The sequence below is a fragment of the Lacerta agilis genome, chromosome Z (genome assembly GCF_009819535.1).
Source record: "Lacerta agilis isolate rLacAgi1 chromosome Z, rLacAgi1.pri, whole genome shotgun sequence".
Taxonomy (NCBI): Eukaryota; Metazoa; Chordata; class Lepidosauria; order Squamata; family Lacertidae; genus Lacerta; species Lacerta agilis.
In genome coordinates this window covers 12,192,071-12,205,198 of record NC_046331.1, presented here as the reverse complement: position 1 = coordinate 12,205,198, position 13,128 = coordinate 12,192,071, and the positions used below count along the sequence as shown (strand labels likewise).

Sequence of the window (13,128 nt, the reverse complement as noted above, 5' to 3'; positions counted from 1 at the left end):
GCAAGAAATACTGCCGTCCTCCTGCATTTACTGAAGGGCGGAGATGGGCCGTACCACTTTTAATAAAAGGGAGGGGAGCACGAGAGACGGCTCACGTCCATCAGAGCTACCAAGGAGGACGCGAGGCAGGATGTGACGTCACCAGCACTACCCCGAGGTGGGCGGGATGGGAGGCAAAGGGAGGTTGTTTCCATAGCAACACAGAGATACGACCTAATATACCTTCCGCGCAGAAGTTGCGCACTTCCCAAAAATTCATGCGTACTGTAGTTTATTAGAGTAGGTGGGAATCATCTATTAGAGAGGAACTACAGTTCCCATGATCCTCCGGAGGGCGGGTATTCATGCTCTTTAAATGTATGGCATGAAGCTTGCTTAAACGGCTGCTGCTTGTATTTAGATCCCGTGGAAATCAATAGGACAAATTAGTCATGACACCATCCCATTGATTTCAGTGGGGCTCAAAATAAACCCAATTTAAGAGCTGTATCCCCAATGAAATTCTTCTCTAGAGCAGAACCACTGACATTAAGCAAACGTTGAGTTTGTCATCATGTTCATCAATTTCGGTGGGTTTACTCTTCGGAAGACGCGGATTTAGGGAGTGCGACCAGTTTGGGAGCGCTGCAGGGGGTGCCGCAACGATTCAGAAGGAAGGCCGAGGGAGGGGTGCCCAGAAATTTGGTGTTGCACAGGGCAGTTGCTTCCACTCTGAGGCAATTGGCTGAAATTGTAGAACGGGAGTGCTTTTGTACTCAGATCTTGATCTGGTTGGCCTGTGAGAACAGGATACAGGGCTTTATAGTCTGTACCTGAAGGCTCTTACGATCTTCATCCCACCAGATGTAAACAGAGCCTGTGGAGGATGCAGAGATTCTTGCATAGCTGGGGGGTTGGACTCAATGGCCCTTAGGGTCCCTTTCAACGCTACAGTTCTACTATGCAAGCATTTTGAAGCAAAATAAGGAGTGCAAAATGCCTGCTGCTGCTTGTGAGAGCTTGACAAATACAAATGAATACGGAATGTTAGAGATTAGTGATATGTATGATGTGCAGCCTCATATTATAACATAGTTTGAATCAAGAAAGTAGGGCTTGAGTCAGCACTGAGCATGTGCAGACTACAAATGACAAATCAGGTCTATGCAAGGATGAGCAGAGAACAAAGAAATGTAAACAGCAGAAGAATGCAATTCATTTTTTTCTGTTTATAGAAAAGGACTGGGGTTCTCTGTTCAGGGCAGTTCGTATTAAGACTCATTCTATGGGGCTGTCCCTTGCTGCAGTAGAGAATGAACAGGGTGCCTAGCTGGGTGCCTTGCTTCTTGTATCTTGTGCTTGCATCTTTTTTTTTTTAATCCTACCTGGGAACAAACACCTACATTGCGGGGGGTTGGACTAGAAGACCATCAGGGTCCCTTCCAACTCCACAGTTCTATGATTCTACAGTTAACGCAAACAGAAAGCAGTAATGACCACCAACCAGGATGGCTTTGAAAGAGGATTGGAGAAATTCATGCAGAAGGCTATCAATACCTACTAGCCTCGATGGCTTTGCCCTGCCTCCATGATTGGAAGGCAGTAATACCCCTGAATACCAGTTGCTGGAAACCACTGAGGAGTGCTGTTGTGCTTGGCTGCTGCTTGTGAGTTTCCCACAGACATCTGGTTGACCACTATGAGAACAAAGTGCTGGATTAGATGGGCCATTGGGCTAATCAAGCAGGCTCTTGTGTTCTTGTAAAATTTACCTTTGGTCTGACACAGCAGGGCTCATATGGTCTGACCCACCTGTTAACCATGAACATGTGCCAATGCTGACAAGTGCACCATGTGGTTTTTTTTTGGTTTTTTTATTTAAATAAGGAGAATTCTTTCATATGGAAAGAGCTAATACAATCACATATTTGAAAGGAGAAACCATAGGAACTGAAATCAAGAAGAGGAAAGAGAGAGCTCGTTGCTGCCACCAGCCTGGCGATTTCTGTCATCAGAGACATCCAGTCCATGTTAAAAAGTTGTCCCAGAAAGGTTTGGGGGTTTCTTTTTAAGGGGGGGGGGAAACCACGTCGAACATTAAAAGATATTTTAAGTCGTCAGTTGTCATTTCAAATATATGGTCTACATGAAAAGACAAATAGAAGGAAAGGCCCAAAAAAGAAAAAAAAGAAAGTTTTACTGTACAGTTTGTGAGGTTAAAAGGAGTACAATACCCTCTTTCAGAAACGGCAAATGCAATTTATACAGGACGAGGGGCAAGGGGTGGGTGGGGAACTTGCTGCTTAAGAAATGTCTCAACATGCCAAAGCGAGTACCACACTGCTGTTGCAATTCCCACATAACTACTCAGATGGTTACATCTTGTTGAAAAAAACACTGGACACAAGTAGGTCTTAAGTTACAAGCATACTATATCCTAAAATAGGACCCAAAACCAGTTTCATTCTTCCCACACCTAGCAGTTCCGCTGCTTCAAAATGACATTAAGATGATTCTGCTTCATCTCATGAGCTTGTTTATCCATCCACACTCCCAATGGAAAAGGAGTTGCATATTTGCATAAAATCAGAGGCTAACCATCACCACCACCCTGCATGCAACTCAAAGGAGATGTAAGGGGTCCTTGCTGGAAGTGGGGGTGCAGCTGCCAATTTAAAACAAAGAAAAAGGAGGCAACAGCTGAACTGCAAATCTGTTCTTTTAAAAGTATAGCAAAAGGGGGGGAATTACATCAGTTTGGAGCAGTCTTTCAAGAGGGGCAGAGGGAGGTCTGCTTTAACACAAGCATGAATGAAATTCAGCAGGCAGAGAATTGCATGGCTGCTGTTCTCATGGTGCGCAGGAGCTAGCCATGGATTATTCAACTTAAGGACTGCTTCACTTGCACCTGTGCAACTTCACCTTTAATTTTAGAGGGATGTGTTGCAGCCTTTTCTCTGCTCCATAACTGGCCACAAAACGTGGCGTGAAAAGTAGCTAAGAACTCACAATAGGGTTTTCAGGAGAAGGGAACCACTGCACAATGCAATGGAGGCGTAGAATCAAACACTATTTACACATGACCGTAGCCTTAATAAAGCCTGCAGCTATGCCAGCTGGTTGGAAAACACAGTGCTGCATCAGCTGTCATTGGGCTTAGAGCATGGCTGCCCCTTCTGCATCAGCCTCAGGAGTAAGACAATCCTGTCTCTGAGTGAAACATCTTCCGGAAGTAGAGGATGCATGCAGTCAGTTCCGGTGATAGGGGAGACTGAGGCAAGGCCCAGTCTTCTCTTCCATTGAATGGCCACAAAAATTACCCAGTTTGTGGAAGAGGAGCCCACTCACAGAGGATATCTCATCTACAACTGGTTTATTTCCATGGGTCAGCTGCCAGCACTATCACCAGAACTGACAAAGTAGCTGCATAAAAATATAAGGAGGGAAGCAGAAGGCCACAGAGGTTTTATGAATCTGCTACCTCTTTCCAAACTGGTTATTATCCCCACCCTCAACTGAAGAATGTAGCACTGAAAGAATCAAGAGACAAATTTCAACTTCATATTATTGATCCCCAACAGGTACTGTAAAAAACACAAAGCATCTCTTTCTAAACTGGAAGAAAAACAAGAAGACGTGGCAAAGAAGGGACATCATTTGCATTTCTGAAAAACAATGGTATAAGGAGACAGCTTTCCATGTGAAAAACAAGTCCTGTGAGCTGCAGGTAACAGTAATAATGCAAATTAAACCTGCCTGTCCCCAAAAAGAGGCAATGAAAAGAGGTTGATTCTTGGCCTCTCCTTCACAGAGTAAATTCAGACATAATATATAAATAGAGCAGTGAAACATTTACTTCTTCTTTTTTCACCTAGACCTACAACATCAAATACGTATAAATAAATTCTAGTGTTTTGTCTTGTTAAAAGAGGGTGACTTCCCCCACCGCCCCCCTCAATAGTAAGTACTGTATTTCTGTTTAAATTTACACCAGGAGTTTCTGTAATATTTTGCATCTAGCAATAAACTCGAGCTCCACCAATGCCACCCTCCCTCTGGCCTTGCGATTTGCAGGACCACCTGAAAGCCATATACAAAAGGAAAAAAAAGGTGGTGTCTTCTTTAAAATAAAATTAAAAGGGCATCACAAGAGCGCTAAAGGTGCAAAGCAATATGCTGGTGAGAGCAGGATCTGAGTTGGTTGAAATTTAAAATCAGTCGCAGCCCACCCACCCACCCCTAAAAAAATCCAAGGAAGCATTTTTATAATTGCTCATGATATTTCGAAGTAGCAGAGGCATCATGCAGAAGAAGAAAAAGAGCAAGATTATTCTGGAAATATTAATGTCACCGTCTTTGAAAAGGTGGAGTGGGGACAGGGTGATATCCAGGGGGTGAGGAAAGAACTCCTGCAACTCCAATATTACTAAACTTTAAATCACTCTTAAGATGGTAGAAGCATTGGGGGCAGCTCTGCCATCAAAGCTAGAAACCCAAGAAATAACCCTCTTGCTCCCCAGGAATGGCAATTTTATAAATTTATTTAAAAGCACCATCTATCTCAAGCCGCTTCCACGGTTTTCTATGAAGGAAAACAAACACGCAGACACACACAAAACGGTGAAGAGGAAACATTGCTATGGCTGAGTTAGAAGAAGCTTAGAAGTCAGGACTAAAGCTGTCCTATAAATGTCACGGTTTTTACCAAGCTTAAGAAATTAAAAACTCTCTTTTAAAAAAAAGAAATCCAGGAGGGTGTTCCAAATCTTGCAAATCCTCTCCCCACCACCTCTCACAAATCCTTCTTAAATACATTCTTTGTTCAAAACATGTGTCTTTGGAACCACCAGCAGAACCACCACCAGCAGAAAAAGGCCGTTAGGACAAATTTTCAAGTTACTGTCTACAAAAGAAAGAGGAGAATTTTCCTTCTCCACTCTCGTGTTTTTAACAAGACAAATCTAAACAGGAAACAAGTGGAAGCAATTAGTCCACTTGAGACCTCTAGCATCTTTTAAAAACACAAAAGCAGACATGAAAATAGAATCCAGTATAATCCTGCCTTTTCAGAGCATGGCAGCTCTGCAAGTTATGAAGAAGTTGTGTTTGTGTGGATATGAGAGGGGAGAAGGAAGGGGGAAGGAAATACAACTCTCCCGCACACAGCGATTTCTTTCATTCATAAGGAATCAAGCCTTTGATCTGCTGTTGTGTGTTGTGCAGAAGGCGGCTTCTACCATTTTGCTTTAGTAGTGGGCATGCATCTCAGCTACCAAAAGAAGTCCACTGGGTGGTATTGAACAAAGTTCTAATCAGAACAGACCAACTGAAATTAGTGTGCTTAAGTTAGTCAAGTCCATCAATTTCACGAGGTCTAACTGAAAACTGCTGACACTGGAATCAACCCAATGGCTCTAAATTAACGCAGATCCCAGCAAGGCAAGAACTTTCTTGTGTAGAATCTTGAGGAGACCCCCTTGCAGCAAATCTAACTGCTTCCAGAATTTTTGTTTTAAAATATAAACAAAAACACCCCAACTCCACACAGATGATGACCAGATCGGGGTAGATCTCATGGAATAAACGTGCTGGCATTTCTGAAATGAGAGCAATGCTGGTTTTCTTGTTCTTTTTACACTGCAGGGGGCAGGCAGGAGAAGAGACACCAACTGGAGCAGCTACTGGACCTACTATAAATGCCTTTCGTAATGGTTTTTACTTTTAATGCAAGCTCTGCTTCTAGTGTAACAAAGGAAACTCAAGGGTGGAGGGAGGGAATGAAGCATGCCATAAACCGTCAAATGCCTTTACCTATCCCAGGTGCAGGGAACCTTTGGCCTTCCAAATGTTGCTGAACAACAACTCCCATCAACCCCAGAAAGCATGGCCAATGGCTAGGGATGATTATGGGAACCGTCATTCAACAACATCTGGAGGGCCAAAAGGGTTCCCCACACATGATCTATGCTATATTTTACTTGAAACGATTTTAAAGAGCCACGGGCTAATCCTTGCCTATTGAGATCAAGCAGGCGCCTTCACTGTACTCTTTTCGGCACCTGCTAAAAACATTCGTGTTTAGACAAGCCTACCCCGGTGCTTAGAAAGTTGAGGTAATTTTAATATGTTTTGAGTATTTTAACTTAGGGTTAAAATGGTTTGTAATTTTGCCTCAATTTCATTGTTTTTGTTTTTTTACCTTTTATAAACCGCTTTGAGGATTTTCTACAATCAAGCGGTATATAAATTTTATGAAATAAACAAGTAAGGGCTAAGCATTGACACAGCCTCAATTTAAAAGAAGTGTAGAAAGCTCAACATATCACACAGGAACTGTTTTCCCTACATCCCCTCTGCCCAAAGTGGGAGCACCCAGGAACATGATTTAGATTTGGGGGGGGGTGTCATTTTTCAGAAGGCAAAGAGTAGAAGACAAGAAGAGAAGGAAATGCAAGTGAACTTAGAAACATCCTGCTATAAAAACAAAGACACAGCATCCTGTTTTGCTTTAAAAACCTTGGAGGCCTGTTTTTTTTGTTATTAAAAAATAAAATAAAATCTCCCAGCACACTCCTGATCTCGTTACCGCTCAGCTGACACAAGAGAAGGGCGAGCTCTATCCCTCCAAAAGTGGTCACTGCTATTTGCAAGTGGGAGCAAGGAAAAGGAAAGAACAAAAGCCACCAGAGCCACTCAAGTCATTTTCAGGGAGGGGGGGGCAGCAGCAGCGGTACAGCAGGAATGGTTGCCTTTTGTTGTTGTCATTTGAAAGCAAGCAGGTCCACATCAAAATCCACGGCTCAAAAGAACTGCTTTGTTGGGAGGAGGACTCTGACGAGACCAACGCTTCAGGCAGCTGACAGATAAGTTGCAGTAAAGCCGGGGAGGGTGGAAAGGAGTCTCAGCACAGCCGGTGGCCAGGGTGGAAAATGTGGAGTGATTTGCAGAGCCTTCTCACTCTCTCTTTCTATGGTGTGTGTGTGGAGTATAACAAAGCTGACTGGCATCCTGGGGCTGGGGAAGAGGGTGGGTTGGTGGCATAGTTGCTTAGGCCTTGCTCTCCTCCACTTTGACCGCCTGAGGCTTGATGGCTCCCGTGCGCACCGGTTTAATCAGACTGGCAGTAGGGGGCTCTGGTAGTTTCACCACTCCAAGGCTGCCTTTGCTTTCGTCCAGTCGCTGTTTTGCCTGCTGGGATATATGAGGGAGAGAGAGGGGGAGAATATGAAAACAAAGGAAGGAATTGGACACCTGAGAGATCATGCTTGACCTGCGAGCGCACTCAGTGCACTGAGACCCTCCAAGCCTCTGCAATGAAAATATTTGCTTAGAATATAGTGATGCAGGTTAAATCAGCCTTGCAAGTAAGTCTGGCATTTTTTAATTACTCACCTACTAAGAGGCTAGTAGCCTGATAGCCGCAAAGGGGGAGAAACCCCCTTCTCCGTGGCTAGCATGGAAATGCAAGCTAATTATTAAAACAACAATAATGTACCCCTTCTAGCTAAAAAATGCTTTATTTTCTGTGGCTAGCATTGAAATGCCCACTCACATAATTATTCATTTATATGTACATTCAGGTTATTTGGGGCAGAATGCTCCTAACCTTCAATCCACTGAGCTGAAGGATATTACTACTAATAACAACTTCATGTATATCTCTCTTTTTCCTCCAAGTTCAAGGTAGTTACCCTTCCTCATTTATTCCCCCCCCCCACCCCACACACACAGCCTGGGAGGGTAGATTAGGTTGACAGGCAGTGAATGACCCAAGGCTACCCAGTGAGCTTCATGCTTGAGGCAGGGATTTGAACTATGGTCTCCCAACTCCTAGCCCAACACTCTAACCACCACACCACACTGGCCCTCAGTGGACAGATGGGAGTGCAGGTGTCTCTGTCAGGAGTGGGGGAGCCCACTGACAGAAGGTGCCCCCATAGCACCTGCAATAATAGCAGGTGGAAACTATGGCTGCTGGTACCCCTAAACAGGCAGCTTCAGGGGTGGAATGAAGTTCTGGGATGCCACAGGACCCAGAATAACGACTGCAGCTGAAGGGTTTTCAGGTGTCGCAGGCCTTCGATCAGGAACCCTGTGAAAGTCATATCCACAGCATACATATAACACACATTGAAAGAACATAGCTTCCTCCCCACAATCCTGGTAACGGCAGTTTACACCCTATAAAGCTACAATTCCCAGCACCCTTAACAAACAACAGTTCCCAGGATTCATCTGGGGAAGTCATCATCCAAGTTCCAGGTGAAAAGAGGCAAGAGTAGGCCTTTCCCAGAATCCTCCTGGCCCAGAAAACCAGGTGACAGCAGAGAGCCAATCTCAAGCCACCGGTTTCTGCTGCTTGCCTCACGTCCCACCTGCCCTCGCCTCATTGGTCCCTGCTCACCCCTTGGCCTGACAGCCATTGTGAAGAGGAATGTGGCAGCCATTGTGGCAGCCATTTTTGTGAGGACTACATACATACGAGGGAGCTTTTGCCTTTATCCTTACCTGCTGAATGTAATGCCCCTGCACAGAGTTCATATTGATGGCCGATCCAGAGGGCTTCCCACTGGGGCTGGCAGAATTAGGCCTGCAGGGGGCGAAAAGAAAACACACACACGCACACACACAGACAGACACATACACACACAAAAGGGTTAAGACAGAGCAAGCAAAGACAGAGGGAATCACCACCTCAAAAATCAAGAACGAGCTCAGCAGGCAGGCCCCGGAGGGGGCAATCACAATTAAGAGAGGGTTGCCTGTGGACTCCACAATTTTTTTTATCCACCTCACAGATGTTCAAGTGTTTGCCAGGAGTCAGGGGCATGTTCCCCCCACCACGAGTCCTGTTTCATTTTACCTACCTCCCCACACTTCTGGAGCCCCGACATGTCCAGCACAATGCTCACCAACGATCCTTTCTCTGCTGAAATGTCAAAATTCCACCACAAAACAAAACAAAAATCAAATCAAATGCCGGCTGCCGGAACTGCGCAAATCCAGTGCCTCAGAGAGTCAAGACCCTTAATTTTATGTAACGCATCCCACAGACAAACAAAGTGCAGGAATGAAACACAAATAAACTAAACAGCCCACAAGAGGCAAGGAAGGAGGCTCTTTGTCTCACATCCACACTGTACATTTAAAGTGCAATGATACCAAGTCATGGCTTTCCCCCAATGATTCAGGAGAGCTATTTATCAAAGGTGCTTATAGTCTTTATGATACCTTCCCTTTCATTCCCCTCACAGAGCTACAATTCTCGGAGTTCCCTTGGAATAGAGATTGAGTGCTAAACCACTTTGGGAATAGTAGCTTTGTGAGGAGAATTAAGGGTCTCTTAACAACTTTCAGCACCCTTAACAAACTACAACTCTCATAATTCTTTTGGGGAAGTCATGGTGTTTAAAGTGCTATCATAATGCTTTATATGTAAGCTGTGAATGTGGCTTCAGTTACGGAAATGCCTTAAGCAACTCAAGAGGTTGACATAACATTACTGAGTAAAATTCCTAGAAAATGTGACATTTGGGGTTGGATAATGAATCTCAGACCCAGAGGCCGAATGCAGTCTCCAAGGACTGGCTTTCTGGCTCTCAGGACTTTCTCCAGGCCACATCTTCTCAGTGGCCTTGCCCTGCACCCTCCTTGAGTCTTTCTGCCTGGCTGGAATGTCCCTTGAACTGAGATTGTGCCTTTGCTTGTTTGGATGGAGGATGGAGGTGTTTGTGCATGCGGAAATTAGTCAACTGTACAAAAGTAGTATTTATATTCATTGCTCTGCTCCCTTTTGTCTCAGGCCCTGACTACCACCAGTATGTGGCACCCTGAAGGTGCTCCGTAAGTACTCAGAATAGGTCTACTGAAATCAATGTAACGTTAGTCGTGTCCATCAATTACAATGGGTCTATTCTGAGTAGGACTAACACTGGATGCAAGATCCCAAGAGGAGTGCCCTCATTCAGCCTGTTAACAGTAGCCATTGAAATCTCTTTGAGAATAAAATATGGGCCATGATGGGAATAATTTCCTTTGCCCAGCCCACTTCTGCTGCCCATGAGGAAATGTGGCCCCCACCTCTGATTTAGCACTCTGCTGTGCATGAGCCTGAATGTTAGGTATGAAGTATACCTTGTGGCTTAAAAACCAAGGGTTGCTTTCAGCTAAGCCCTACCCACGGTAGACCCATTATAATTAATGAACCTAAGTTAGTCATGTTTATTAACTTCAGTAGGTCTACTCTGAGTAGGACCAGCACCAGATACCACCCAAATTCCTGTTTACTGAGCAGACCAGCTTCATAAACTATGGGTTGAAGCTGGCTTGTTAAGAACCTGACTAGGGTTGTTTTAAATCAGTCTGTGGTCTCTATGCAAGGACAACCCAAGCTTCATGGAAAACGAAACTGCAGAAAGCTTTCTCCTGGACACATGGGAGGAGAGAGCAACTGAGCTTGAGTTTACTTAGGCTCATTCCTGCTCATGCATGTAGTACTAAACAATGGTGAAATGAGAACCAGCTCAGCCCAACTGGCTCTTTTAAATCAAGTGTAGGGGGACCTGTAGCTCTCCATCAACCCCAACCAACCAAGTTAAGCAGGCAAAGGATTATGAAGTCTAACAACATCTGGAGGGCCTCAGGCTCCACACTGCAGCATTACAATTTTCCCTCTCTCCATCTCTTACACTAACACTCTTGAAGTCTGGCTGGCTTTTGTTGGTTTGCTTGCTCTTAATTTGCAAATTTCTACACTTCTAGAGAGTCAACTGCATGATCAATTACATCTTCATAAATATGAATGGGGGACACACGACTGGCTGAATCTGAGCATTTAGTTCCTCACTGAAATCAATGGAATTTGATTCATGACTAACTTCTCCCATTTAACTTAGGCCCCATTTGAGCTATGCAGTCATACCTCGGGTTACAGCTGCTTCAGATTCGGATTGCGCACTGCGCTGGACCAGGAAGTAACGGAACGGATTATTTCCGGGTTTCAGCGCTCGTGCATGCGCAAAAGCACTAAATCGTGCTTTGTGCATGCGTAGAAGCGCCAAATTCCGTCACACGCGTGTACAAACGCAGCGGCACAGGTTGCAAATGCGTCTCCCGCACGGATCGCATTCACAACCCGAGCGTCCACTGTGCATTTATAGCAGTATTATATCACTTCAAAGAGCCATGGCTTCCTCACAAAGAATCCTGGGAAATATAACTTCCTAAGAGTGCTGAGAGTGGTTAAAGGTAAAAGGACCCCTGACCATTAGGTCCAGTCGTGTCTAACTCTGGGGTTGTGGCACTCATCTCGCGTTACTGGCCGAGGAATCCGACATACAGCTTCTGGGTCATGTGGCCAGCATGACAAAGCCGCTTCTGGTGAAACAGAGCAGCGCACGGAAACGCTGTTTACCTTCCCGCCGGAGTGGTACCTATTTATCTACTTGCACTTTTACGTGCTTTTGAACTGCTAGGTGGGAAGGAGCTGGGACCAAGCAACAGGAGCTCACCCCGTCGCAGGGATTCAAACCGCCGACCTTCTGAGCAGCAAGCCCTAGGCTCTGTGGTTTAACCCACAGCACCACCCGCCTCCCACTGAGAGTGGTTAGGAGGAGACTCCTATTCCACTCACAGAGCTACAATTCCAAGAATCCCCTGGGAAGGACTGTCCAACCACTCTAGGAACTGCAACTCTGAGAAGGAAGTAGGGGCCTCCTCACAACTCTCAGGACCCTTAAAAAAAACTACAGCTCCCAGGATTCTTTGGGAGGGAAGCCATGCCTTTCCAAAGTGGTATCATACTGTTTTACATATATAGTGCCAATGGAGTCTTAGCCTGGATCCAACCCAATGGATTTGAAGCAAGCTTTTTAGATTAGGTGTGGGGAACCTGTGACCATCCAGATGTTGCTGGACTACAACTTCCATCATCTGAGACCACTCTCTGTGCTTGGCCGGGGCTGATGGGAGTTGCAGTCCAAGCACACAGCTTCTCTGTCCCTGTGCTACCAAAGTAAATGTGCGAGAAGCATCCCCATCCAGGTAAGAGGAAAGGCAAGCTGCCTTGTACAGAGTCAGAACACTAGTCAACTTAGCTCAATACTATCTACACTGAAAGGCAGTGGTTTTCAGACAGCGAGTCTACCTGCCATCCTTACCTGGAGATGCCTTTAGGAATTGAACCAGGAACCTTCTGCATGCAAAGCAGATGCTCTGCCCCTGAGCTAGGATCCTTAGTCAAATAATCCCAGCAATATCCACAGCAATATATACAGCCAATTAAAACACAAGCAATCATAATTGTTGACAGCAGGACAGGGGAAATGGTTTCAGAAAGGGAATCTTTCACACTAGAGATGCTGGGGATTGAATCTGGGACCTTCTGCATGCAAAGCAGGTGGAATATTATTTACCCAGTCTTTCCCTTCTGTAAGCAAAAACGGCGGGGATGTCTTTTTAAAGTTAACTTCCCCTCTGCAGATTTTATGACTGTATTAGAAATAATAAAATTAAAAATCTGCAAATGAGAAAATCAGGGGGACCTTTTTAGGAGATGATTAAAATAAAACCTGATTAAACTAACTGTATCTCACTAAATGCAACTGAGAGTAGACCCAATGAAATTAAGGTTAGGCATGCCCATCAATTTCAGTAGATTGACTCTGAGTAGGACTAACACTGGATAGAACCCCTAAATAAACCTTGTTTAACATATAAGTTTCTTAAGATTAGAATTAAATTAACAAATTTCATAGGCATTTATACATGCAATTTTTTTTTGGGGGGGGGGGCTTTTCCCTTGCCCTGCTCTCTCTCCATCCCAACAGAAATAAACCTGCAGCAATCAAAACTGTATTTCACCTGTATGTGTGAGGCGATGGAATAGACCCTGCTGTGGGAGCATTCTGTTTTGCGTCTGCAAAGTGGAATCCTTTCATTTCTACATGCGAGGACTGGAAGGAGAAAGGAACAGGTTGCAGGGTTATTTCCTTTTCACATAAATACTTCACCACCTTGAGGATGGGGAAAAGATTCTGGCTCAGTTTCAGACATTATCCCAAACCATAGGCCCCAGCTGCACTATACATTTAAAGCAGTTATCATGCCATGTCCAACAGTCATGGCTCCCCACAGATCAAAGAATCCTGG

The 13,128-nt window shown here is 44.8% G+C and overlaps 1 protein-coding gene across 12 annotated transcripts in view; it reads right to left on the bottom strand.

Annotated features, from left to right (window-relative positions):
* Positions 1 to 6,260: 6,260 nt before the first annotated feature.
* PRRC2B (proline rich coiled-coil 2B) overlaps positions 6,261 to 13,128 on the bottom strand; it is a 64,809-nt gene continuing 57,941 nt past the window's right edge. For 8 of the 12 annotated variants that reach the window (XM_033138403.1, XM_033138392.1, XM_033138391.1 and 5 more), the window contains 3 exons: positions 12,841 to 12,932; positions 8,488 to 8,569; positions 6,261 to 7,170 (listed from right to left, as the gene is read on the bottom strand). In XM_033138403.1, the coding sequence (XP_032994294.1) occupies positions 7,027 to 7,170; positions 8,488 to 8,569; positions 12,841 to 12,932 (318 nt within the window). In that variant the 3' untranslated portion in view covers positions 6,261 to 7,026. Of the gene's footprint in view, positions 7,171 to 8,487; positions 8,570 to 8,846; positions 8,909 to 12,840; positions 12,933 to 13,128 lie in introns of all 12 variants that reach the window. The other 4 variants (XM_033138400.1, XM_033138402.1, XM_033138398.1 and 1 more) reach the window with 2 other exon arrangements.